At 41.0% G+C, this 26,846-nt stretch overlaps 2 protein-coding genes across 6 annotated transcripts; one reads left to right on the top strand and one right to left on the bottom strand.

Annotated features, from left to right (window-relative positions):
* Positions 1 to 123: 123 nt before the first annotated feature.
* Positions 124 to 9,880, bottom strand: srd5a1 (steroid-5-alpha-reductase, alpha polypeptide 1 (3-oxo-5 alpha-steroid delta 4-dehydrogenase alpha 1)). Of its 5 annotated transcripts, none has more exons than XM_018701414.2 (6): positions 9,401 to 9,880; positions 8,904 to 9,070; positions 6,814 to 6,915; positions 4,450 to 4,600; positions 4,246 to 4,344; positions 124 to 270 (listed from the first exon to the last, which is right to left on the bottom strand). In XM_018701414.2, the coding sequence occupies exons 1-5, from the start codon at positions 9,709 to 9,711 to the stop codon at positions 4,278 to 4,280; spliced, it is 798 nt and encodes a 265-aa protein (XP_018556930.1). In that variant the 5' UTR covers positions 9,712 to 9,880; the 3' UTR covers positions 124 to 270; positions 4,246 to 4,277. The 5 variants fall into 5 exon arrangements, with proteins under 5 accessions (XP_018556930.1, XP_018556928.1, XP_018556926.1 ...); XM_018701412.2 differs by lacking the exon at positions 124 to 270 and adding an exon at positions 382 to 531; XM_018701410.2 differs by lacking the exon at positions 124 to 270 and adding an exon at positions 1,669 to 1,810.
* A 443-nt stretch (positions 9,881 to 10,323) lies between these two features.
* nsun2 (NOP2/Sun RNA methyltransferase 2) lies at positions 10,324 to 20,817 on the top strand. The gene is given in 20 exon segments (XM_018701405.2): positions 10,324 to 10,553; positions 11,260 to 11,417; positions 11,970 to 12,074; positions 12,161 to 12,266; positions 12,477 to 12,548; positions 12,689 to 12,773; positions 12,871 to 13,063; positions 13,679 to 13,753; positions 13,924 to 14,054; positions 15,182 to 15,255; positions 15,403 to 15,533; positions 16,412 to 16,508; positions 16,688 to 16,878; positions 16,880 to 16,897; positions 17,274 to 17,366; positions 17,451 to 17,586; positions 18,674 to 18,754; positions 19,375 to 19,513; positions 19,955 to 19,994; positions 20,113 to 20,817. Coding segments are annotated over 20 exon segments (2,307 nt in total). The 5' UTR covers positions 10,324 to 10,487; the 3' UTR covers positions 20,429 to 20,817.
* Positions 20,818 to 26,846: the final 6,029 nt, after the last annotated feature.

Raw genomic sequence — 26,846 nt, 5'->3', positions numbered from 1 at the left:
TTCATCACTCCAGCCGCTTGATGAATTGCACAGAATAAATATTTGACTTTTTATCTGATAAATATTTAATTGAACAACAAATGAAATACACGTAACGTCAATAATGAATACGGGTCCTGTGGTCTGTGGCTTTTGGAGAAGGGCTTGGGAATCCAGAGGTCCTTGTAGTCTGTCCCCACCTCCCGGCCAGCCGTCACCACAGGGTGGGGGAACGGGTGGGTGGGTTCATAGGGTATCCCCCGTCAATATGAGGCTGGATGGTGGCTGAATCTTGCAGGAATGACAGATAACTGTTAACATCTCAGCTTCCCATCATCTCCATGTATTGATTCATATTTAAACTTAAATTAGAACGATGTTACATATTTATATTTATGCCAAGCTATGGATATGGGGTCATTAATGGTCTAGGACCCCAGGGAATGTGCCAGTCTTGGTCTGTGGGTAATCCAGGCATGGATGCACAGCTCCATGTGCCTCTGTTCTGTAAAGCTCTGAATGGAAAACACCCACTGTAAATATCTGAAATCCCTGAAAAAGAGAAAATGGAACAACTCCATCAAAAACACAATTTACATAAACATTAGACAGAGAGGGAGACCTCACTGTGCTGTCAGCTGGCATCTGAGATTCTGCCTGGGGCCATAATCACAACCTCTGGCCCTTGAAATGCTGCTCACATACATGCAAACAATAGAAAACTCATACTGCATTCCATGGGTAACACACCGAGTTTTTTCACTGTCTGAGTGTAAATGGAGCACCTTCCTTTTCTGTTTATTATTTCAGATGTACGCTGCGGCTGCTGAATCCAAATGCTCATTTTCAAGGGGCAATGCACAGCAGGTGGTGTTGATCATTCTGTACTCTGCTGCTGCTCAGCCCTAGTAACAGCCATCTCCCAGCCCATTAAACTCTATGATGGAGGGGAGGCAGGCTGGATAAGGCATAACCAGCACCTTCTGGGATGCGCATGCATGTAAAATAGCGAGTGAGGGAGAGTGTTTCTTGCATAATGCCCGCCCCCAACCCCTGCTACTCACGTGCAGCATGTGACAGAGTCAAGGAAAACCCCCCAGAGCAAACTATGTGTCAGCTAGGATATGTAGCTCTGTGTGTAACACACTCAGGCATACACACAGCTGCTCACTCCCACTGTACGCCTGTAAATCCGAGCTCTTCTTTCTATCTCCCTCTATCTTACACTGTATGAAGCACAGGCGTCTGAGTGACACGCCAGATTGAATAGGTTATTCCTCTCATCTCTCATGTCACAGTCGCAGCTCAAGCCAAACGCCGACACTGAGTGTGTGCCAGTGCGTGTGTGTTTGTCATTTCAAGGCTGGTTTGCCTCATTGTCAGCTTTTATGGGATTACCACATTGGTGACGACTGGACCATAGCTGACAGATGCCTAACACACACACGCACATATAAACAGAGATGGGGCTGGAGAAGTCAACAGTATGCTCACAGGCAAAATAGTAATAGCAGATGATATTAAGGAGGCGAGCAGTTGTTCTGAAGCTGCATGTGGCTTGAATGGCAATGAGGCCACAGCATTTTCTAGATATTTAACCCACATTAGTGGAAAGCCTTCACTGTAATATCAACAGCAATTTCACATTTCTACATATTAGCATATTGCCTATGGTGTGTCAGGCCCTCTGTGGCATTATGCGCAGTATAGCAAGGACACTGTAATACTGGAGAATTTCATCCAACTGCAGAGCGGCAGCTGCAGGTTCAGAACTGCAAATCTGGATCACTGACTTTGATCTGGAGCTGCAGTTCCAGTCAGCCTGTGGCACCTGCAGGCAAGAGGAGCAACAACAACAGTTTAGATCCGAAGATGCAGACATGCCAACATGTGCCATCTAGAGGCAAGGAAAAACAGTCTTTAACTGTAACTTGCACCACCTGAAGGCAAATAGTGAATTTGCTTTTTTTTATTTACAGATGCCATTTGTATGAGTTTTTGAGGCTTGCATTTGTTTTTCACGCATTGCTTTTCTCGCAATGTATACATTGCTTTTTGTGTTAATCTGAGCTTTACTTTCTGTAAAAATCTAAAATGGGTGCTTAACATTTAAACCACAAATATTGGCATTGATTGACATCATGTATGTACTTGTTATTTATATCCAGAATAGGCAGCCCCAGTCACTTGTCTGTTGATCAAGGGCTTAAAAAACATATGCATATATGTTTAGATGGAAAAACAGATAATACATTAATTTAAAAAAATCTTTAGTGTTCAGTAGCCTCACCTTGAATTACCAAAGCTTCATGACCACACATGTACTTAACAGCAGGTATTTAAAAAGAATACTAAAACTGCAACTGTGACTCTTTGTCTGAAGGTGGTGCAAGTGTTAAAACTGAATTATTATAGCTATTATTATTAGCTACTTAATTAGCGATTCATTTCTTTGCATGTAGGGGGAGACACTGCAGGTCTTAACTGCTGCTGCTGTTTCTCTCTCCTATATGTGGCACAGGTTGAATGTATACTGAATATAACAGAGCTCCTCCACTTGTGGAGTAGCTGCCTGAGTAGATGAATATTTGAGTTTGAGCGTTACAAGCTATTTCATTGTGTTGCTTTGCATGTAAAAAGAAAATCCTTTGGTGTCTTTCTGAAGATGAATGGTTTTACAAGTCAGATGGCAGCCTCAGTAAATACTAGCCATGTAATATAGTGATGCAATTACAAGAAGCATGGATAAAGAAAATACAAAGAGGAAATAGCCTGGAAGAGAAAGAGAGAGACAGCGTGGATCCTCATCATGAAGGATGTCACTCTACATAGCCTTCAGCGACACGCAGCCTTCATTTTTCATCACACTCACACACAGCGATCCTATTATTTATTGATGACATCATGTGTAAAAATAATGACAAAATAAATTTATTTTCAATACAACATATTAAAAAAAATTCAGAATGTCATGACCTTGGCTATGACTGGTGTTGGAAAACGTCCTTCACTGAGAAAGAGAGAACCAATAAGTTATGGGAAGAAACTGCAGCAGACACTTTTTGGAACAGGTGCACTATGAAAAGCTTCAGTATAAACCCACTGCATGCAGTACACAGTGATCTGTCTAGCTTCTTAAGTGAGTGAGCCAGTGCACTTGTTTCAACTGTAAACCTATTTTGAGAAACACTGAATGTAAGGCAGGTCACATTTACAAAATAAGGCCTAATTCAAGAATAGTCCTACATTACAGTGACAAGATTATTTGGCTCATGGTAAACATAATTATGAACTAGAGGTAGAGCAAAAGAGAGGTTATGATCGATATACATTTTTCAATTTCCTCTCTATTCTTCCTGTCTCCTCCTTTTCATTCAATCCCACACAACTTCATCCAATCAGTATCACTTTCCCCTCTCATTTCTTCACCAGTTCTTCTTTACTCTCTCTAAGACACCCTTGACAGAAGTGATGTGTTGAGCCAACGCTCTCCTCTTCTCATTTCAGGCATGGGTGAGTTATTGAGGGCCATTCTTGATCTCCATTTGATTTCCCTGCAGCCCAGCAGATGGGGACAGGCCCACTACTTTACAGTACAGAGATGCAGTTACCTTTTGTTCCAAAGCGATTTCTGTATGAGGAGTTGCAAATTATGAGGTAAGTAGAAAAGCAGAGGCAGGAAAATGTGTTAAGAGTTAATTCAAGGTCCCTTTTTCATCAGTTTAATTCGAGTGGATGCTAAAGAGTTGTTTGCAGATTTTCAACACACAACTCTTGAGGATGAATGAAAAGTTTAAATGTCTGCTTTGCATTTCTGAGTTTATGTTCCGTCTGGGAGAATATGCAGATCAGTGGAGAAGTCTTAGAACCATTTACTGCTGGTGCAGGGTGTTATAAATCCACTGTATTGCTGTTGAGGCATGCTCCAATCACTATCTTATTTCCTTTGGAGGAGCATTAAGTGTTGCTTCCCCTGCAAGCACAACACTCCCAGTACATTCAGTTCGTGGTTGTTGAAGTTTCTTGGTGCTTTATGGACATTATTACCAAAGTAATGGCAACAGTAAAAATCTTTTTAAGATGATAGCTTTTAACTGTTGCTTGCTTGCAGCTCAGATGAGATCATTTACAAGCATGCAACCTGTTTCTTAATCTGTTCTCAATGAAAAAGAAAAGTATCTTTGAGGTTTGTTCTGACATCAGAGCTTTCCTAAATTAGAAAAAAAGGGGAATCTTCCTCTCAGCAGTTGTAAGCAAATACAGTACCTTTTCTGGCTTCCAGTTTTCTAGAGTGTTTTCTAGAATAGGAATGGAATCAAGGCCTTCCTGGTTTTCGGATAGTCTTCAAACTTAGCAAGGTACCATCTACAGGGAGAGAGAGGGGAAAGAACCATTTCCTGTGTTTGTTTCAAACTGTGTGATACACTCCATGTAAACCTGCTTAATGTGTGTGTGTGTTATTATTCTTACTTGTGGTGGGCCACAGCCCTGCTGGCGAGGACCACTGTAGTAAAGATGGCAAAAGCTGAACTGTGAACAGAGTGGCCAGCCAGAGCAAAGCCAGCCCACTCTGTTATCTCTCCTAAGAAGTTGGCCCCAGACACATATTCAAACATTCCACCTGTGGGCGGAAGACACAGGAATCAGGACAGGTATGCTTATCCCTTTATATGTTCACTGAAGCAAAAACAGTCCTAACATTTCACAGTTAAAACTGATGAATTTTCACCCACTGTAATTCAACACTCAACAGGATGAAAGCTGACATTTCCACTATTTCCACTATCTCTTAACATAATTTTGAGTCTACACAGAGATAGAAAATTCAAAGGGCATCTAGAAAACTCACTCCACACTGACCATAGATGGCTGAACACTCACTATTTGACCGCAGGCCATGTGCACGGTAGTGCTGCTACCCTCTATGTGAAAATGGCAGATTCTTGGCTGAGGGGATTTCGGACGTGGTTGGAAGTTCATTTGGAGCAACACAGCTCACAGCTTCCTCCCGCCTCGCCTTATCCACTTTATTTTCCTTAAGGGTCTGGGAAGGATTATTTCATCAGGTTCACCACAAGTTCAGGCTCAAGGTGCTATTGTTGTGACTATATTCTTAGTCAGGGGAGCTACTCTCTTTGTGAACCTGTTGTCATTACTGATTCATTTAGCAAAGGAAAAATATAACTTATAGTCTGAATTTTCCAATTATGTGATCTATAAAGGCAGGAATGCAGATTTTATTTTACATTTCCATACTGCCCTCAGGGATATTTGTTGAAAGGAATTTGGGAACGGGCCAACATCTTGTATACCCAGCCCTCTCCTTACATGTCACATCTCACAGAATGTGCATCCATTTTTACTAAGTAAAGGTCATTGTAACCACTGTTACATACACTGTAAAAATTTCCACTGTTTAAACATTCTTTCATCTGTTTCCTCTGTTGGAATGATGAGTGCAAATAAGCTGTTGACCCTGGACCCCGGCAACTTCACACTGATGTTTTTAAATGTCAACATTAATGGGAAATTAAGGAAAACAACAGCTTAAATCTAGCTTACATTTTTAAGCTGTTTTCAGTGTTCATTGACTTGTACCAATAAAGTGCAAAAATGTTCATTTTCTAGATACAAACAGAGTAATGCGTCTTACCATTCCTTGCTTAAAAGAGATTTTGCTTGTTCACGTCTCATATCTGTCCACTCAAAATGAGGCTAGATCATGCGGCCAGTTAGCGTAGCCTAACTAGAAAGCTAGAAACTGGGGGAAACAGCTTGACTTGAAAGTGACAAATTTCATCTACCAACACCTAGAGCTCTAGTCTTACAAAAACCAGACTGGCACCAACTCAGCCTTGCAGTCTGGATGCTCTCAGCCAAGAAAAGAAAAGATATGAGAGTTGTATTGATCAACTAACTTTCAGCAAGTGAGTGATACAAGTATTTCCAAAAATGTTGAACTATTCCTTTAAGATATTATCCAAGCACTGTTAATACTACTGCATATGAAAGTAATAACATAAGTAATAATACTTTTTACAGTTCATGCATGCATGCTTTATTTAGCGTGAATCTCGACTCAGTCTGGCCACTACATGTACAGACATATAATGTACATGCAGTGTGGGCTTGGCTTGCTGTCTAACATGATTACTATCAACACTCTGTGGTTAGGAAAATTTCTATGTCTGTGTCAGCTAAAGCAAAACTACACACACCAACACTACAAGTATTGTGAGTCACTTACAGTACACACAGGCTGAGTTGGACCATATTAGAGTCAAAGCAGCAAGAACCTTTTTATAAACTAATGTAAGGGCTCACAGAGGGCAAGGCAGAGAGGAAAAGATAACTAGTGACAACCTGTGATTCTGCTTACAGTGTGATCTGTATAATCATGTGACCACACTGGAAAATTAGCATCTAGCTCTGCGTACAGAGACCGCTGTGTGCTGTGCCATGGTGTGATTACTGCTTTCTTGACTTTCTTGTCACCCCGCAGCAGTGGCGGAAAAAGTATTCAAACTGTGACCTAAGTTACATCACAGAGTAATGTGACTTTAGTAGTGAATGTTACGTATTCAAAATGAAAAATACTCTGAGGAATAGTGTTAAATGTAAGTATTTTTAATTGTAGATGATCCTAATGCCACCAGTAACTGCAGCCATCAAATACAGTACATGAAATTAAAGTGCAAAAATGTAGCAGAGTAAAAGTATCATGTTAAATATAAAGTCTCTGAATGTTAGATGTACTGTAGTAGGAGTACAAGACTTACTTGCTGTGATGAGAAAACTCATTCACTCCAGTGTTTTTATGACCAAAGACCTTACCTTTGGGAATCTTGTAACCAGTCTCTCTGGGCTTTCTCAGGTTTCTCAGGATGTGGTCAGAGTGCACATTCACCAGCCAGCCAACCAACCACAGTACAGACCCTGGAGACGAACCAACCAAAAGCTGCTTTAGCAGGAGATGTAACTGACCAACAGCCAGATGGCCAAACTGTATTTTTAAAAGTTACAGCATCTAGTCACAGCATTCAGTCAGTATTCATGTGAAATTTTTCTGCTGTGACCTGCAGTGCTTTAAGACCCTGAAAAGGTACCGTATTTTCTCACTCAGCCTCTTGCTGATGTAGCTATATTTGAATCAAATCTAATTACAGTTCTGTACTGTTTCTTATGTTGCCAGGCCTCTGTCAGTCAAATCTGATGAAAGTACACCCACACAGTCCTGACTACGGAGATTTAGCTGAGTTTATGAATGTTAAACTCAATAAATAATGCATAAGAATGTGTTTTCAAAACTTTAAATTGCTGCTCTTTTGGTCATAAATATGATTTATAGATACTTTAAGATAGAAATACTTTTAACATTTGAAACCAGGGGCTTTACAATATATTAGTATTATACAAGTATTGCATGTCACACCTCATGAATACAGTTTTATCACGTTTATGGAAAGAGTCTTTTAGTTGGTCCTATTGAAGCTAACTATGGCCTAAAATATATATCATGAGAAACCTTCACATTCACTTTGCTAATTACAAATGTAACAATAGTTATATTAAAAATAATTTCAGTCATTGTGCTAACTCACTCCTGACATGTTTGTCCTGATTAATCACAGTATGACCTGTTCAAGACTTTAGGACAGACTATCAGCATCTCTGATTCTAAATAAAATGGTAATTCCAGTATCAAGCTTTAATAACATAGGTCACAGACAATATATTTATTTTTATATTGGGATATAACTTTAGGTGACTAAGAAATTTGTAATGTTATGTAATGCTCCTTCAATATATTTGGCTTATTATCCAGGTTTAAGTCAGATACTTCACTGTATATAAATGTACAGTACCAGTCAAAAGTTTGAACACACCTTCTCATTCAATGTTCTTTCTTTCTTTTTTTTTTTTTTGGTTCTTCTTTCTACATTGTAGATTAAAAATTGAAGACGTCAAATCAATCTGATTGAAAGAATGCCAAGAGTGTGCAAAGCTGTCATCAAACCAAAAGGCGGAAAAGTTTTTCAAAACTTTTTTGTTTGCTACAAAATTCCATATGTGTTCCTTCATAGTTTTGATGTATTCAACATTGGTACACAATGTAGAAAATAATAAAGAAAAACTATTGGATGAGAAGGTGTGTCCAAACTTGGATTGATAGGGTCTGTAAGCAGAGTGGAGGGACAGCAACAGTGGAAAAACATATTCTAAATTGACAGTTTCCTGCATTAGCTTGAACAGCAAGAGAAGCCAAGAAAAACTGCAGAACACTTTGAGGTTTGGAAAGCCTGAGACGCACCTGTGGTGGAGCAAATGCCAAAGCAGGAAAATTACAAGGCCGACAAAACAGTTTGAATGACGGCTATGTTTTTTAAGGTCTTGCCATTTAATTTAAGAGAAAGAGAAGGGTAGGGGGATAAGAGTGGTAGAAGGGATGAACTGGGAAAGATGGTAAGAGGTAGGGGGCAAGTCTGTTTAATTAATTAAAATATGTGTTATCCAGTGCTGTTTTTATACATTGTTTAGTTACTTGTACTGTGAGTAGAATATTAACCAAGTTTTTTTTTCAAATGTAAATGTTGATTTCACTTTTAGTCTTTATTTAATTTACATATTTGAATACTACCATCAACCAAATATATATAATATAATATAATATAATATAATATAATATAATATAATTTGAATATATTATTTCTCCGTTTACAAAGTCCTTCTAAGGTTGGTTATGCCTCTGGTGTTTATGCTAAACCAGACCTATTTCACAATGAAAAAGGTGGGCAACTCTTTTTGCATTGCATTAATTTATATCTTTGTCCCTGATTATCTCTCTGTCACAGACCATGAAATAAAAACAATTTTTTGTCATATCTCCCTTGTAGACAGTGGAGTAGCAGGCACAGAGTACCTACCAGTGATGAAGCATGGATGTGTAACCCAGTCTGCAGGGTACTCAGCATAATGGCTCAGGTACCTGATCTGCATGTAGCCATTATAGATGCAGAAAACAAAGGCCAGGGCAAATGAGATGAATGGTGTAGATTTACCTCCTCTGATTAAAAATGGATAAATAAGGGATCTGCAGCAGAACAAAAAATGTTATTTGCACAACCTATTATTTCGGAAAACATGCTTTGATATATTGACATGGATTAATTACCTACTACTGGTGATGTAGTATAAAAAGCAATGTACCTTCATATTCTTCTCTCTTATGTGTCCATTATTAAATAACACATACATTCAAATATTACTCAGCTTATTTGAGGGGAGGGGCTGAAGCTCCTCTTACATATACACAGACATTAGGAACCACCCTACAGGGTGCATGCCGGTAGTAGCTGATCATGAACTAACACTCGTGCTTCCAGATTTAAAGGCATGGGTTTGACTGATGGTGGTTACCTACCTCTGCACATAGTGGCAAAAATACATGGCAATAAGCAGCTGGTTGGGCAACAGGGACGTTTTCGCAGAGGAGGTCCAAACTACCAGACACAAAGGCACAAGGAAAGCAGGCATCTCCTGAACGAACCAGGCAAACTTGACATTAACTGGAAATCCATATTTGCTGGTAGCATATCGTCCGTATGGGACATTTTCGAAGAGCAAAGTAACGAAAGTGCAGGCTGCCATGAAAACCATGGAGTAAGCCATACAATCCAAAATGTACAGTTCCTCCTCTTCCGAGGAGAAGAGTCTGGAGAGGAGAGCGTCCATCACGACCGAAATGCTAAACTTACAAAAATGGAAACAATGTAAATGTAACTACTGTTCGCAACAATGTGATAATATGCTGTATCACTACCTAATGCTGAAGTGTGCTACGGATGGCATACAGTACATACACGCGACTAACTTGTGGGATTCCCATCCATGGCGAATCGAACCAATCACACTTGAACATATGTGGTACGGAATCTTATCAACCAATCAAAATGCACGGTTCCACATCTAAGTTATTCAACGTCGTATTACGTCTGGTGTATTAACATGATTCATAAAATAATTTGCATACATCACTTGCTGTAAACAATACGCCTAGTTACGCGTTACATTTTGAATTAGAATAATGTACACTTGTTTCTAAGCTTATTTTACATTCAAGCTGGAGTAAACGCAAGCCCACTAATATAATTCAAAAGAGAAAAAGTAAACGAAACTTTTAATGTGCAATAATTGAATATTATAACTGAGCAGTTAAAAAAAAAGTTGAAATAATATTCTAATGTGACTATGTTTCATAAATCGGACGAAATGTGCCTGAACTGCCCCGAAAACATTTTACTTAATTTCAGGCAGATTACGTGGCCACCTCTAAGGGTCCTTGGTTCACGTGCGTCAGAGGCAACACGTTTCGAGGATACACAGCGCAGCAGTGCATTCTCAAACGCTCAGTAGAAATATATTCTATCCGACTTTCATGTGACATCTCTTTGCATCCAGGCATCAAGTTGTTCCGCAGATTTTACTTCCGAGTTGTGTGTTGTTCCAAAATGGGGAAAAGAAGCAGGCAACGGCAGAAGAACCAGACTGCTGGCAGGGACAGCAGAGACAACGCTGTAAGATTCGTACTTCTGCTGCTCTTGCTAATGTTAGTTTCTCAGCCAGGCTACATGTTATTACCCGTGTTTAAATGCAGTTATTAAGAAGGAAAAACGTGGATTTTTTGGGTGGTTAAGACTATGAACCTTGTGCAGTAATGTTGCTATGACAGTGCCAAACAGCTTCACCACTAGAGAGGTTTCCTGTTAGCTACCGTTAACTTATTTATTGTCTAAACCATTTAAACCACCGTTTGTCATCCTTTATAATACCAGTGCATATACATTTTATGTGGCCATGCGTACAGGCTAAGGGAAAGAGGTCTACTTCTTTAAAATCTAATATTTTTACTTCCCACACTGTGAAGGGAGGAGGCAAGCAGGGCTGGAAAAAAAAACACAAAAAAGAGTACCCCAAATGGGTTTGAAAGCAGTACTGTTAGTGTATCAGTACAGGCCGAATTGATGATTAGACTATGCTCAAATGTACCAGGTTCTACAAGTTAATTTCCCCTTGATTGTTAGCAAGAAAAAAGTACATTGACACAGGTGCTCTACCTGTTATTCTGTACTGAAATGTAGTCCAAATAGTCTGTATACACTCAGTTACCTGTTGTATTAGATACTCCTAGCTAAAAGTCATACAATTTAGCCAGGTTTGCCCAATAAACTAACAATTGTGTGTATATGGCTCATACTAATGACTGTGCATCCATGTGTTCAGGGCTGGGGAGCTGGCTATGCTGACATTGTCAAGGAAAATAAGCTTTTTGAGCACTACTACAAGGAGCAAGGCCTGGTGCCTGATGGAGAGTTTGAACAGTTTATGGAGGCACTGAGGGAACCACTGCCCGCAACCATCCGCATCACAGGATACAAGAGGTAAGCGCGACATATGTATAATCTGGATTCATATGCTTTGTCTTGTTCATGCTAAACACCATGCAATAGTTCTGTAATTAACATTCCTCTGCTCACTGGTAAGTGTATGCACCTTATGGAGCTTTATTCAAGACTTTCAGATCACTAGTACATTACAACTCTGTCATCTTTAATTCATTTCAGGGAAAGGGATGTGATCTCACTTCAACACCTCATATAATCACAGAAAAAGCCCTTATGTTTAGACTCAGTGTAGGTGTTTGGCCGTGGGAGATTTAGACTTGGTAACTTAGCTGAGAAGGCTGATGCTTTTTAACTAAACTTGCACAGTGCTTTTAATGACACACCATTGGGACAGCAGCAAGTGAAAAGCCTCATATAAAAGACAAAAGTTGATGTGTTGGAAGTAAACTTGCAACTTTGCTCATCTTTGTAATATATTTTACCCTGCAGTATCTTAACCTAAACTCTCCCCCTGCTGATTGACACAAATGTCTATGGCTACTTCAGTTACCACATGCCCTGTTTCTCCTCCTTCCTGCCTTGTTCCAGCCATGCCAAGGAGATCCTCCACTGTCTGAAGGAAAAATACTTTAAGGATATTCAGGAGCTGGAAATCGATGGCCAGAAGATTGAGGCTCCACAGGCTCTGAGCTGGTAAGATCTCACATTGGTTTACCCAAGGCTAAAAGATAACACAGATTCAAACCAGAAACTCAGTACGCACTGTCTGTCTTCTCCAGGTATCCCGATGAGCAGGCTTGGCACACTAACATGAGCAGGAAGATCATTAGGAAATCTCCCCTGCTGGAGAAGTTCCACCAGTTTCTGGTCAGCGAGACAGAGTCGGTGAGTGTAACACAGACCAAACACGACATTTACCAGAGATTTCTGTGACCCTATTAAAGGCTGTGGTAAAGAAGCTGTGCAGGCTTGAATATTGGCTGTATTCAGAAGATTTAGGAGCAGGGAGTTAAAAAAAAAAAATAAGGAAAACAAAATGTCAGAAGTCGTCAGAGAAATGAAGAGACGGCATCATTTTTATTTTTGTCCTTGCAGGGTAACATCAGTCGACAGGAGGCTGTCAGTATGATCCCTCCTCTGCTCCTGAAGATTGAGCCCCACCACAAGGTAAAAGCACTGCCCACTTTGAAGATTAAAGCTGTCAGGACTTAATGCATTTTCAATTTTTTATTTTCTTTCTTTGGGCCCTGGGGAAACAGCAGTGAAGAACTTGTTTGAAGTGCTGATGTGCATTTGTTTGTGTGCAGATTCTGGACATGTGTGCAGCTCCAGGGTCTAAAACAGCCCAGCTGATTGAGATGCTCCATTCTGACATGGACGTGCCATTTCCGGGTACGATGCATACATTTGCACAGAGAACAGCGGAGAACCAAATCAAATACTTACATGCATTAAAATTATGATTCTAATCTGCACCCCCACCTTCCAGAGGGCTTTGTAATCGCCAACGATGTGGACAACAAGCGCTGCTACCTGCTGGTGCACCAGGCCAAGCGCCTCAACAGCCCCTGCATCATGGTGGTCAACCATGACGCTTCCTGCATCCCCACGTTGCAGATCGACTCAGACGGCAAGAAGGACATCCTCTTCTACGACCGCATCCTCTGTGACGTGCCCTGTAGGTCAGTAAACAACTGCAGGACGTGTGCCTGATGGGTGTTATAGTACTGCAGGACAATCAGGGCTGGTGAGTGTGAGGAAGAAGTGGTTAAAGACAGAAATATGGGTGATAAGCTCTGCAGAATGTGTGGGTGTTTGGCAGGAGAAAAGATTGTGTGTGTGACAGATGGAGATGAGGTTTCACCCTGTCTGTCAAATTCAAGGTATCTACAGTTCCCTATAAGTGGTTGTTATTGAATTTTCTGCACATTTCAGTTTGGGATAAGTAGTCAAATGCATCCACATCATACATGAAATTACCCCTGCCTTCTGGTCAGCAGAACAGAACTGTGTTAGTTTGCAAATGCCAGCTGCGGTGCTGAAGCCAGGAGTCCCTGCCAAGTGCAACAGAGGAAAAGGGAGAGGAAGAAAAGCAGTAATGAAGACAGAGGCAGGCAGGCAGGCAGGCAGGCAGCAGTGATGTGAGCAGTCAGCTAAAGCCCAGCGTTTAGACAGTTTGTGCTTCGCAGACATTTTTGCCCTGTGAGAAGTGTCGGGGATCTCTGGTGGTTTCAGCACCTCAGGCCAAACTGAGGATATGTCTGACTGGTGCCGCTGTCTGCTCTGTGTTTCTGCAGCGGGGACGGCACCATGAGGAAAAACATAGACGTGTGGAAGAAATGGACGACCAGCAACAGCCTGCACCTCCACGGGTGAGTGGGAAGAGTGTGTGCTCATATTTACGTGACAACATAGGAATTCATGTGCTTGTGTGGTCGACCAATTTGACTAAACAACAAGGGAATGCAGTGTGTTTTTTTTTGGTGCTAATTAGAAAAGTTGGCTGTATCACTGTGTGTGTCTGTGTGTGTGTGTTCACCAGGCTCCAGCTGCGGATTGCAGTACGCGGGGTTGAACAGCTGGCCGTGGGAGGGAGGATGGTCTACTCCACCTGTTCACTCAACCCTATAGAGGACGAAGCTGTCATAGCAGCACTGCTGGAGAAGAGCGAAGGTAACAAACACACACAAACGCTCACAGGGTATACAACTTCAACAATATGTGTTTGACTTTTATTTTTCAATTGAAGTTTAGTTTCATGCAAACAGTTTTTACTTTATTCCCTGTTACTAAAAGGTTTCTTCCATCCTGGGTTATAGTGAACCCAAGTCAAATTCCTCAGGCCCTGATGAATTCAATAGCCTAATGCAAATTTCTCAAACTTTTGAGGAGGTCACATGACCTGACAACACCACATCCACTACAGATTTAAAAAAAAAAAAAAAAAAGATGATCCTTGGTGTTAACTAGCTCAGCTTGCCTACTGTGTGTTGTAGCCATAGCTTAATGTTTCTATGTTGAAACATTTCAAGAGCACTTACAGTTTTCCCATTCATACAATGAAAAATGCTGCAACTAACAATTATCTTCATTATCCATTGTTCTATTACTTTATTCAATCATTCTTATTCAATTAACCAGTTATTGTTTGTACTGTAAATTGTCAAAAATAGTAACAACTACCTGTTACAATTTCATAAAATCCTAGATATCAACTCCAAGTTGTTCATTTTGTCTGACCAGCAGTCAGAAAAATAGTCTTAGCTCTGTTGATGATGCATGTCAATAAATTCTCAACATTTTTGCATTTGTCACTAACAACTTGCTGATCTTTCTCTTTGTTGGTTTGAAAGCTGATTTATAACTTAAACACAACTTTTCACTCCAAGTATTTAACATATGACATTTTTCTTAATAATGTAATTTTAAATAATCAGCCTGTTACACAATAATAAGCCCATGTCATGGAAAACCAAGCTGATTATATCAGATTCATTGAATGTCATACAGACATTGAGATGGTATAAAAAAAATGTGGAAATGGTCGAATTGGACCATGTATATGAATGTTCACATTAGAAAACACAAATAAATAAAGTTCACTTCAAAGTGATCTGTCAAAGTCAAAGCACTTCTTTATTGCTGTAGCATTTCAGGGCAATAGCTGCAGAGCCTACACTAACATTTCCTTCACTGAAAACAGACTAAATATATCAGAACCGATGTGAAAATTCTATCTAAATATAACCCCCCAGTCTTCTCCTGCCAAGTTGTAATGTCTCTTCCGTCCACATTGCCAGGAGCGTTGGAGCTGGCCGACTGCTCAGCTGACCTGCCAGGGCTAAAGTGGATGCCTGGGGTCACTTCCTGGAAGGTACTGGAATGTTTAGTCTTTGGCGGTCATTACAAAAAGACGCAAAGGAAGACGGTGTTTAGGTCATGGAAGTGTTTCAGGCTTCAAAGTCCAACTGAATTCTTGAGGTCAGTGTCCTGACTGTGTTTTGTGCGCTTTCCTCTGTAGCTGATGACCAAAGAGGGCCAGTGGTTCTCGGACTGGTCTGAGGTTCCGAGCAGTCGGCACACACAGATCCGTCCCACCATGTTCCCGCCGAAAGACCCAGAAAAACTGGCTAGCATGCATCTGGAGAGATGGTATGTACACACATACACACACTAAAAGTTTTTTGTTGTCAATAAAGTGTGGACGACTTATGGCCTCTCCTTTCCTAAACTAGGCCTTTCCCAAAACTCCAGCTCTCAGACCCTGATGTTTAAGTCCATGTATGGTTGACTTGATTCTAATAGCTTTGACCTAAGGCTTTATAGCCAAAGCAAATAGGAGCAGTGAGTGTGGGCAGCCATGTTTGAGAGCCAAAATAATCAGAGCATAGTCTGTTGGTGAGTTTTGTAGTAGGAGAGTGATTTATAAAAAAAAAAAAGAAACTCCTTTAATAAATTTTTTCCGAAGGTGGAATTTTTTTCATTGCATAAAAAAAAGCCAATTTGCCACTCAAACCCCCGCCCCAGTCTTTAATCTTAATTTAGTTTTAAGGTTAAGTTCTCTCATCTTTTTATCCTTATGAGAGTATTTTGTTCTCACAAGAGCAGAAACCTACAAGCATGCACTTGCAACCTTTTTCTGCTTTCACTGATGCTAGATTCGTCAGCTGAGTAATGTGTCTGATTTATGTTTTTCTTAGCACAGCTTTTCACACACACATACACACCGTCTGCATGGATACACATGCATGTACTCACATAATGGGGAATGATGTCATTTCTTCTTTGCAGCTTTAGCTTACTCAATACTCAGACTGACTCAATACTGACCAGCAGAGGGAGCTATGGTTACACTGCTGTCAGCAGCACCTTGAATTTAATGCTGGGAAAAAGTCCTTGTTTATTTTCACAGTAGGTGGCACTGTAAAACTCAAAGCCATGATTTATGTTTATATATGTGTGTGTGTGTGTGTGTGTGTGTGTGTGTGTGTGTGTGTGTGTGTGTGTGTGTGGTTGTTTATTAATCTTAGCATGAGGATTCTGCCACATCACCAGAACACTGGAGGTTTCTTTGTGGCTGTGCTGGAGAAGAAATCCCTGATGCCGTGGAACAAAAGATATCCCAAGGTACTCACAAACACAAATACTTAATGGATGATTAGATTGTCAGTCCTACTCAAAGAGGGAAATGGAGCAGAATTCCCCCATGTGAATACACTGCATCACTCACCTGTTAGGATTTACTAACCACAGCTGGGGACTACTTCTTTTTCTGTCTTCTTTGTCTGCGTGCCCCCCCCCCGCAGCTGAGGAGGGACGTGACGTCCAGCTCAGCGGCCCAGACTGCAGTCTCTCCAGCGGCCTTGACCCCCACAGACGCTCCCCGCCTCCCAGAGAGTGCTGAGACGGAGGGGGAAGGCCCAGAGGGAAAAGTAGGTGGGGAAGCAGGCAGAGGAGGCACCCAAAGGAGCTTCTTTGACTCAGGAGGCTACTGCTAAACAAGATGGAGTGTGTGGGTGAGTCATGTTGGTCTGGTGAGCTGATAAACAAAGGAAAACCGAAAGCTCCTGAGCCATTATGAAGAAAGAAATCACACTGCTTTTGCAGGAAATGAGAGAAATAACTCTTCACTGGTCTTAAAGGAAAGTGCAAATTTTAAGCAGTTTCCTTAATCGATTGTCAACTATGTTAAAGATGAATTCTCATTAAAAGCTCATACAAAATGAATGTTTTTCACTCATGAAAGCTTTAGTAAAGCTAGTGAAATGGGAGAGTTTTGCAGTACAGGCTAAGTAATTTAAGTATTTGGAATTTGCATAAAGAATGTATGTTGAAAGTAATTATTTATGGTAATATAAGTAGTTTATTATGCCTCTTTTTTCTGTTTTCCAGACCTCCACCCTTGAAGAAGATGAGGCTGTTTGGTTATAAGGAAGACCCCTTTGTGTTCCTAACTGAAGATGACCCTGTCTTCACCACCATACAGTAAGTGTCTCTATGTATTACACATGGAAATTATTGTCTTCAGGATTTTGATGGAGCAAAACAATTTTTTTCTACTCTCTGTAGATCTTTCTATGATTTGTCCCCTGGCTTCCCCAAGCTCAATGTTCTGACCAGGACCCACGAGGGCAAGAAGAGACACCTGTACATGGTGTCTAAAGAGCTGCGCAACGTGCTGCTGAACAACAGCGAGCGCATGAAGGTGTGTGTGTGTTTTTGTTTTGTTTTGTTTTGTTTTTTGAGGCAGTGTTTAGATCACCACACACATTGAAAGCCAGGTTTGATGATGATGGTAAAAGATTTCCTTGCATGGAAATCAGATAAAAATAGGTGCAACAAACCCAATAATCAATTCCTTCCTGCAGGCAGTGCATCCAGTATTGATTAATTATTCAGTGTAGTCAACTGCATTATGTCTATGATGGTAGAGGCACAGGCTGCTTAGAGTTTGAATGCAGGCATATTGGCTTTACATTGATACCTCAGTTTGTGTGTGTGTGTGTGTGTGTGTGTGTGTGTGTGTGTGTGGTGTGTGTGTGTCAGCCCATCAGAGGGAAGCAGTATAACAGATGGGACCCTCTCCTATCCCAAATCCCTCTAGTCCTCCACCTTGTAGCACCTGCACAGGTGGCACTGTGTGCGTGTGTGTGCGTCTCAGTCTCTTTGTTCTCCACATTGTTTTTGATGTTTCTCACTTTTTAGTCCCTTTCATTTGGACTAAACTACAGTGAATTGCATGTTTCCACATTATCACCAATTCTGGATGTGGTGGTTGAAAAACAGGGCCCCTGTTCACTTCCCTTCACCTTATAATATCTGTCGTTTTCTTCATATTCTCCTGATTCTCCTAAATTATTACATAAACCTATATTTTGCAGAATTTTCCTTAGGTTACAACAATACAACATGTATATTTATTTCAGAGGTGTAGTTGAATTTTACTATGCAGATCACTGACAGTTGCCTCCCACTCCTGCTGGGACACTAGAGACCAGCTGCACGGTGTTTACCCACAGTTTTGTAATATCTTGTACAGTCGATGCCTTGAGCAAGAAAGTTTGCTAAACATCAGTGATTACAGAGATATTACAGTAATATAACCACACCACAAGGAGCATAATTAGTCCTTTATTTTGATTTCAATTATTTAGATTACTGCCTTTGATTATATTTTTAGCAGAGATATTAATTAGTGTAGTTAAAGTGAGAGGAACTTGGCATCATTGTGTTGTTTTTGTACAGAGCCATATGTCAGCCTGTGGGTTTTGGTTTTTTCTTCCATTTCTCAGGTGATTAACACAGGGGTGAAGGTGTGGTCTCGCAACAGTGATGGAGAGGAGTTTGGCTGTGCCTTCAGACTGGCTCAGGAGGTAACACAAACACACACACATACACACACATACAAACACACATTGCATTAATCACCACAGCACCCTGGACATTTGGGGTTAGGTTTCAGCCAATCTCAGTTCAGCCTCACACATTAAATCATCTTCAGTGGAATAGAAATCATTCTCTGTAAATCCACTCTTTCTTTGTTGAAAGGTGTCTTTATTAACTGAAACCTGTTTTATTGTGAAAGTGTAACATTCTCTCTGAATCTTCGCACCTTAACTGCACATTTTCACACAATGTAATCCTGCTTTTGTATGCAAATTAGCTTCATAGTGTCAAGTGATGCAGAAATACAGAAGTGAAGTTAATATTTCTAGGACAACCTTCATATTCTTTGATTTTCTAATAAATCTAATTATATAAGCAGCTTCCTCTGTGTGTGTTCAAACATTCAGTAGGTTCTTCTTGCTATCACTACTGTATCCACCATCAAAGACATGCAGACAGCCGAATAACAAGTGAGCCAGATGGCGGAGTTCACACTTGGATAAACTGATAATTAATTCATTTTATATGCACAGTGGAACTGTAAAGAATTTGAGTTTATTGTATCGGTGCACAGACTGTAAACCACCTCTCCTGTCTGTCCTGTCAGGGTATCTACACCCTTCAGCCGTACATTCGCTCCAGGATAATCAGAGTGAGTGTGGAGGACATCAAAGTGCTGCTGACCCAGGAGAACCCCTTCCTCAGCAAACTGGAGGACGACGCTCACGCTCAGGCCAAGAAACTGGGTAAATACTGCACCATTTATGATGTCTGCTTTAACCAAATAGCCACTATCAGGAGGGTAAAGCTGCGTGATTAATTTTTTTTGCAAACTAACCAAAAAACCTAAAAACATTTGGATTTGGGAAGCAGCAGCAGCAGCAGCAGCCCAGAGGTTAGAGTAGTGGATTAGTGGAAGGTTCTTGGCTGGTCTGGCAAAATATGAGAGAGGAAAGTGAATGACTAATGCCAAGCCTTCCTCAACAACTGCTGTTGAGCTGCCCTTGAGCAAGGCACTGACCCAGAAACCAAAACAAAAGGAGCACAGTAGTTCCAGCAAAAGAAAACTGTAGTTACATTCTCAGATACTAGTGTAAGTAACTGTATAAGTGACAGGTATGAGGATGTTTTCCTGCAGCCCACATGGATTTTTAAATCCCATTACTGACACATGTTTATCTCCACAGGAATGGGCAGCATTGTGTTAAAGTACATTCCCAACCCAAAGTAAGTTTTTTTTTTTTTTATATATATTTTGATGTGTGTGTGCTTACTTTATCATTATCTGTGTGGTGATCCAGTTTTTGGCTATTTCTGACACCTACCATTTCTCTCTATTTGTCAGTAATCCAGCAGAGCCTCAGTGTCCCATCCAGCTGTGTGGCTGGAGGGGAAAGACATCCATCCGTGCCTTCGTCCCCCGCAACGAGAGATTTCATTACCTCCGAATGTTAGGCGTTGAGGTCTTCAGAGACAAACAGGGCCTGGGGCAGAAACGGAGAGATGGAGATAAGGAGGGAAAGGAGGAGGTGGCGGATGAGGTGGAAAAGGAGGAGGAAGGGGCGGCGGAAAACGAGGAAGATCTGGACTTGGAGAATGCAAATGAAAACGGATCATCAGAACCAAAGACCGACAGCGGCAACCAAGGGACTAGCAGCTGAGAATGTAGAGGAGACAGGAGAGAGAAGTAAGGACTGACTGATTAGAGCTCTAAGAGCCGTTGACCAGATTCAAGACCACATGATGTGGTAGAGGAGGGTAATACGCTTCTACGGGTTTCCCTGTTTATCACACTGCCATGGCAGGATTCCCTCCCAGTGATGGACTCCCTTGGGATTTTTCATTTTTCGGTCCCTCCAGGAGTCAGTGTCTTAGTTAAGGCTTGTCTTATTTTATATAGCTTTATAGTTTTAACAAATTTATTCCACTGATCAAGTGGCATCATTTTTTTCAGTTGCCCATGTTTGAGAGGTTTATATTAACTACCATCTCATTTTTTTACACCTGTAATTCAGCAGAAATACGGTTGATTAAAAGCGTGAAATATTAACTGTGTCACAGGTCAAATTATTTGACTTTAAGTTAATTTTGGACCTGTTGAGGGGTAAAAGGCATGCTTCAGAGGGGCTGATTACGCTGTGCACACTACAGACAGAACAGAACAGTTATGAGGAACTAAATAACCCCTACAGCAGAAGCTCCCACAGTGGTGTCTGAAGGACAAAGGTGCTCTTAGATATATTAGCATGTTTGAACACATTAAAAACCAATGTGACATTTACATCAGTTATATTTAATAACTGTAAAGAAATGAAAGAAACAAACAAAAACCACCAAAATCACCTTATTATAACCCTGCGAAATATGTTGTTATATCACACCTAAAACTGGAGGCGACAGCATAGTAACAGAATCTGTCAGATGCAGCTACGATACCGAGTTCGCTCATGAGACAAAATGTGTTTTTTAAGCCAACAAAGGTTTTTTTAAATTTAATTATTATATATTTGTCTTCCAACTACTAAGAAGGGTAAATGAAAAAACTGTTACAACTCATAATGCTGAAACAGACACAGAGGTACAGTAAACAAAGTAGCATAGTTCATTTGTATTCATTGTTTAAGTTCAATATTTATCCAGAAACTTACACAAGAACTTGAAACTGCTGACCTCTTTTCCAACTGAGCAAAGGTCCATGTTATTTCACTTAATATTTATATTAGCTCATGTAAGTATCGTATGTGACATATGATCTGGATGGGGTCAGGGCGTGAACCACATAGAGAGCTGTCATGCAAAAAAAAATAAAAAATAAAAATACTATGAAGGGGTTTCATAGTTTAACAAAAACAGTCTACAGCTGCTATCATGCTCACAGTGACAATGCCACTGTGCTGTAGCTTAGAAGAATGATTGCTATGTCCACCATCTTTGTTTAGCATGCTAGCATACTAACGTTTGCTAATTAGCACTAAACACAAATCCTGATCCTGAGGGAAACATGAATGCTTATACCAAATTTAATGCCAATCCATCCAATAGTTAATAAAAGAGGCATAGAGACATTTCACTCAAAACCACAAATGTCAACCTCATGGTGGCGCTAGAGGAAAACTCAGGAGATCACCAAAGTCTTAGGGTCCTTTGTCTGGGAACCATGAATGTTCACTGATCCATCAATGAGATACTTTAGCAGTCAAGTAAAAATTCTGACCTGCTGATGGTGCAAAAGGAAAAGCCATCAAATAAATTATAATTCATTCTTTAGAGACTGTACAAAATTTTGTGAAGGTCTGTCAATAGCTGTTGGGCTCTTTCAATCCAGACCAAAGTGGAGGGCTAATTATTTGACTGACGTTATTGCTCACATGGCTAAAACATGCAGGAACCACTTGAGTTTCCTATTGTGGCATCACCAAAAATGTCAGATTGAAGGAACTAAGCTTTGTCATTAATTTGTGAACCATGTATTTAGACACAGTTCTATTGACCCCAAGGTTGTACAGTTTCCACAGACTACAGAGAACCATAAATTTCTCTTAGAAGGGATCAAAATATGAAAAACATAAAATAAAGCTTCCTGTGAGAACCTCCTGTCAGTGGTTGCCAGGGTGGCTTCACTGCACTGGATGGACGGACGAGCGGCCATCTCTTCCTCCTGTTTATTACCCAGTACAGCTGCCATGACAACAGCCGTCATGACAACCAGCCCCCTCACCTCTCTCTGGTGACGGGAGGGAACAGAGGACAGAGGGACCACAGAGAGCATCCTGTACTCCTCCACTCTCCTCTCATTTTTTCCTCTCTCCCAACTCCCTCCTCACTTTCCTTCTTTATCCTCTGCCTTCCCTCTATCCTTTCTTTTTCTTTTTTTAAATTTGATCTGTGACCTCTAAAGTGCACGGCAGTGGGTATTACCATTCAGGAGAGCGGCTGTCATGTCAATTCCCTCGGCTGTGGATATGCCGGTGACAGCGCTGTTTGCAGAGGCAGAAGGGGACAAGCCTGGGACAAGAGGAGTCAATGTTTGGGTTACATGCTAGGATCGAGTGGAAGAGTCAACCTAGTCCAAACCTGTTTTCCCCGCATACAGGACAGACAGATGTAAAAAGAAAGACTAAATGGTTGATTATTGTACAACATGGCTGAGGGAGGGGTAGCAAAGAATGAGCCAGATCAGGAAGAGAGGGAAAAAAATGAGACTTTGAGATTATAAAAAAATGCATAGAAGGTATTTCAGAGTGACGGTGAAGCCACAGTGGAGGGGTGAGCTGCTCGTGGAGTCAGTCAAGGATGAACGAGGAGAGAAAAACGCTCAATTTTTTCGAGCTGAGTAGAGGATAGCACATGAAAATGGAAGGAGTTGAAAATGATAAAAGCCTTGGGCGGGTGAAGAGAGATGAGTGGATGGAGGGTTAGAGAGAGAGGGTGGGGATGAATAAATTGAATTGGACAGATAGGGAAAGGTTTGAAGATAAGGCAAAAGTTGTTACTGAGTCATAGGCCTGTCTGTGCACGTGGGAGTGTGTGTTTGAGCTAAGCCTGCATGTGGAAATGTGTGTATACTTCAGCTAAGCCTGTCTTTGTGTGTTTAAAAGTGTGTGTGTGTGTGTGTGTGTGTGTGCGTGCGGTGTGCGCACTGGTTTGTCAGTGTGAGTGATGCCCTCTGCCTTTTAGCTTCAGCGTTTACTGCCAGCCTACTAATACTAGTAATGACATCGACTCCGCACAGGGACACACACATTAACTTGTCTTCTCTCTCCTTCGTCCTCTCTCATACCTCTCTTCCCATCTTTCTCTTACTTTGTTTCTAATTTTCTTCAAACCACTCACCTCCTCTTTTCCATTTTGATTTCCTTTCTCCCTGGAAGAGCTCTATAAAAGCACTTATGGCCTCTCAGACTGAAAGGTTGAAAGGTGTCACTTCTTGTGACAACCTAAAAATTAGAAAGTTGCATTAAATTGCATTATCTGCGCGTATTCCACCTCTAGAGCGCTCACTGTTTATTCGCACAGAGCACCCAACTGCACAGATGTCAGCTGTAAACTGGCTTGCAAGCTATGTTAGCTGCATGCTGCTTTTTCGTCACGCGCAAGCACAAAAGCTCAAGTTCTAACATCAGTATGCAGCACCCAAGGTGAATTTTTACCTGTCTTCATATTTCCCTTGACTATGTATGCAATCACTTATAAATTCTGTGGTGTGTTCTGTCTGAGCACACCTTCAGGCTCTTTTAGTATATTTTTTGGTTTCACAATCCACAACTCACCAACAATCTTTACAGAGCTGTTATAAATAACAATGAACAATCTTCAGGTTGCCAGGCTGTAGAAAATCTCTGGTGTTTTGACAGTTTTGCTTTGTCTTTTTAGCTCTTTGGTTCATCAGGAAGACCATGCCAGCTGAACCACCTAACTTCTGGAAAAAAGCTTTCTGGAAATCTTTATGATGACCCAACCGGTCGAGGCAGATGGCCACCCACCCTGAGTCTGGTTCTGCTCGAGGATTCTGCCTCTTAAAAGGAAGTTTTTCCTTGCCACTGTCACCTAGTGCTGCTCATGGTGAGATTTGTTGGGTCTGAGTATTGTCTAGACCTGCTCTATATGAAAAGTGCCTTGAGATGACTTTTGTTGTGATATGGCACTATATAAATAAAACTTGAATTGACTTACTAACATTTGACTTCTCATTGGATGAGAATTGGATTTTTCACAACCCTGCAACCCAAAAGATATTCTTTTTGTGAATGTCTTACAAATAATGATGTAGTGTTAGAAACTGATATTTCCATGTTAGAAAAGCCATCATGTACAACTTATTTAAGAGATGCAACTTTAATGTTTTTTTTTTTTTTTAAGTAACAGATTTGATCTTATATTATTTGGCTTTGTCAAATCCATCAACAGCCTCCAATGTGGTCTCAATCCAGTTTAAGGGCAGAGAGCACGTATTTGTCACACATTTATGATTTTGTTATTATTACATCATTTGACATTTATTACATCATCCTTTGCTTATCATCCTGTGCTATTTAAGGAAATGAATAATATTAAACATGCTGCTTCCTCTGCTCACCTGTAGGTGATGTTACATCAGCAGTAGATGTGTGATGTCACTGACGCTCTAAACCTGACAAGAAGTAAACTCACAGTGTACCTCAGAGTGGAGCTGTGGAAGCCTTCCCCTCTTTCCCCTCTTTCCCCTCCTCTTCCTGCTCCAAAGCACCCCCCCCCCCCCCCACACCACACACACACACCCCAACCCCCCCATTTTGATGCTCTTGCATGCTACATGCCCTCTAGCGCTCAGCCTCATGGACATGCATATATGTTTGGGATTATATAATCAAGCTGTTACGCAACGCTAAAAGAGACTGAGGGAGGCAAATTCACGCAACACACACACACACTTAGAGGGAGAGAGAGAGAGAGCGACAGAGAGGATGGGTGACGTGGTGGTGGTGGTGGTGGAGGGGATCTTGTGTTTCATGTTTGGATTAAACCAAATCCCACTCAGCTCTGCACACACACACACACACACACACACACACACACATACACATACACAACAAACTGCTCTGGCCTTTTAAAATCCGCTGGTAAATCTCTGGTTATGGATGTTGGCTCTGTCTGATAGTGTTATTGTGCAGAGTCAGTGTGTGTTTGTATCCATGTGTGCACGTGCACCCACAAACCAGAACAATTTCAAGGCAGCTCCCCTCCCACTCCACACATGCACAGAGACAGAGCCTGTCCCATGTGTTTTTAGTTCTATCTCTGATACACACTCTGTTCTCTAGTGTATGACGCTGCAGCTTTCACAAGCTTTAATCCTTTTTTTCCTGCTCATCCTCTGTCCCTGACTCGTGCTAAAATGTGTGTGTGTGTGTGTGTGTGTGTGTGTGCACTCCTCATATGGCACCATTAGTGCTGAATGTGCCATCTCCCTGGACTGCATGTAGGATTTAAATCTGAATTTACCTCTAATGTGTTATGAAATCATACCTCACAGGTGAGCCAACACCCACTGCTGCATTAGGCCAAATTAAAGCCTCAAGAGGTACACTTGAGTCCTCTTCACACTTAGATAAATCAACAGCTGAACAGCACCAACACTACGATGACTCTCTCTGCGAACCTCTCACTCAGCATCCCTAAGAGAAGCGAAATTAGGTCATCAGATTAATATCAGGACCATATAAGCTTTTTATTTATCAAATTTATAAAAAAAAAAAAATCTGACATGAAGATGATAGTCTTTTTAAACAATTTCATAATAGGTACACATGTATGTTATGATTATTGGTATTTGGCAGGGTTTAAAAAGAATGGTTTGGGAGTATGAAAACAAGAAATCCCTTTGTGTCAGTCAAACCCAAGATCACCGACTGGCACAGGGTCATTGCTTACAAACTGTACTTACTTGCTGCCTGTCAGGTTGACTGATTTCATATATGGTTCAAAGATTTATCCTCCTCAGCAGCAGGGAGAGAAAGATGGGGTAGTATGTCAGGATGACAGTTTGGGGTTAGTTTTACCTGCTTGTGCCCCCAAGTGTGCTGTCTTTAACTACTGCCTCTATCTTTCTATCTGTCTTTGTCTCAGTGTCTCTGTCTCCTCAGCCCTCATCCTGTCTCCATTGATAAATCACCGAAAGATAGATAATAATATTCTCAAGGTAAATTAATTGAGAGTTCAGGGCAGGATCCAGGTGAGGGCCAGGTCGCCTGTTCACCCTGCACATTAATACTCCATTCTTGTCAGACTCCCCAGCATTAAACTGGCAGCAGTGTGTCCATTCAGATCCATTTTTCTAGACAGATAAAGCTCACACCACTCGACTCTTCTACATGTTATTGCTCAAAAAGTGATGCCAGAAGTACAGAGAGTACAGTACCAGAAAATGCTTCTGGAGGCTTTTACCTCGGCAGATAGCTTTAAGAATGCATGAAATGCTCCATATAGCAGCTGTATTAAAAGAACAGTAGCTCAAAGAGTGAAGGATGGAGAGCGTTTCTGTTGATGTCAGTGGAGGCGGTTTGTTGATGCTGGTTTATTGCTGCTCTGGAGGAGTTCTGA

The sequence above is a fragment of the Lates calcarifer genome, linkage group LG3, assembly GCF_001640805.2.
Source record: "Lates calcarifer isolate ASB-BC8 linkage group LG3, TLL_Latcal_v3, whole genome shotgun sequence".
In the NCBI taxonomy this organism is placed as follows: Eukaryota; Metazoa; Chordata; class Actinopteri; family Centropomidae; genus Lates; species Lates calcarifer.
Note: the sequence above shows the minus strand (reverse complement) of the source record. Positions and strands in the feature narration are given on the sequence as shown.

Bases quoted from the DNA above. Each gene is read 5' to 3' on its own strand.
- srd5a1 (XM_018701414.2), bottom strand. From the start codon at position 9,711: ATGGACGCTCTCCTCTCCAGACTCTTCTCCTCGGAAGAGGAGGAACTG. The intron at 9,071-9,400 runs GTAGGTAACCAC...GTTCTGCTGCAG, and splicing joins TTTTGCCACTATGTGCAGAG to ATCCCTTATTTATCCATTTT. The intron at 6,916-8,903 runs GTAGGTACTCTG...GTTCGTCTCCAG, and splicing joins ACATCCATGCTTCATCACTG to GGTCTGTACTGTGGTTGGTT.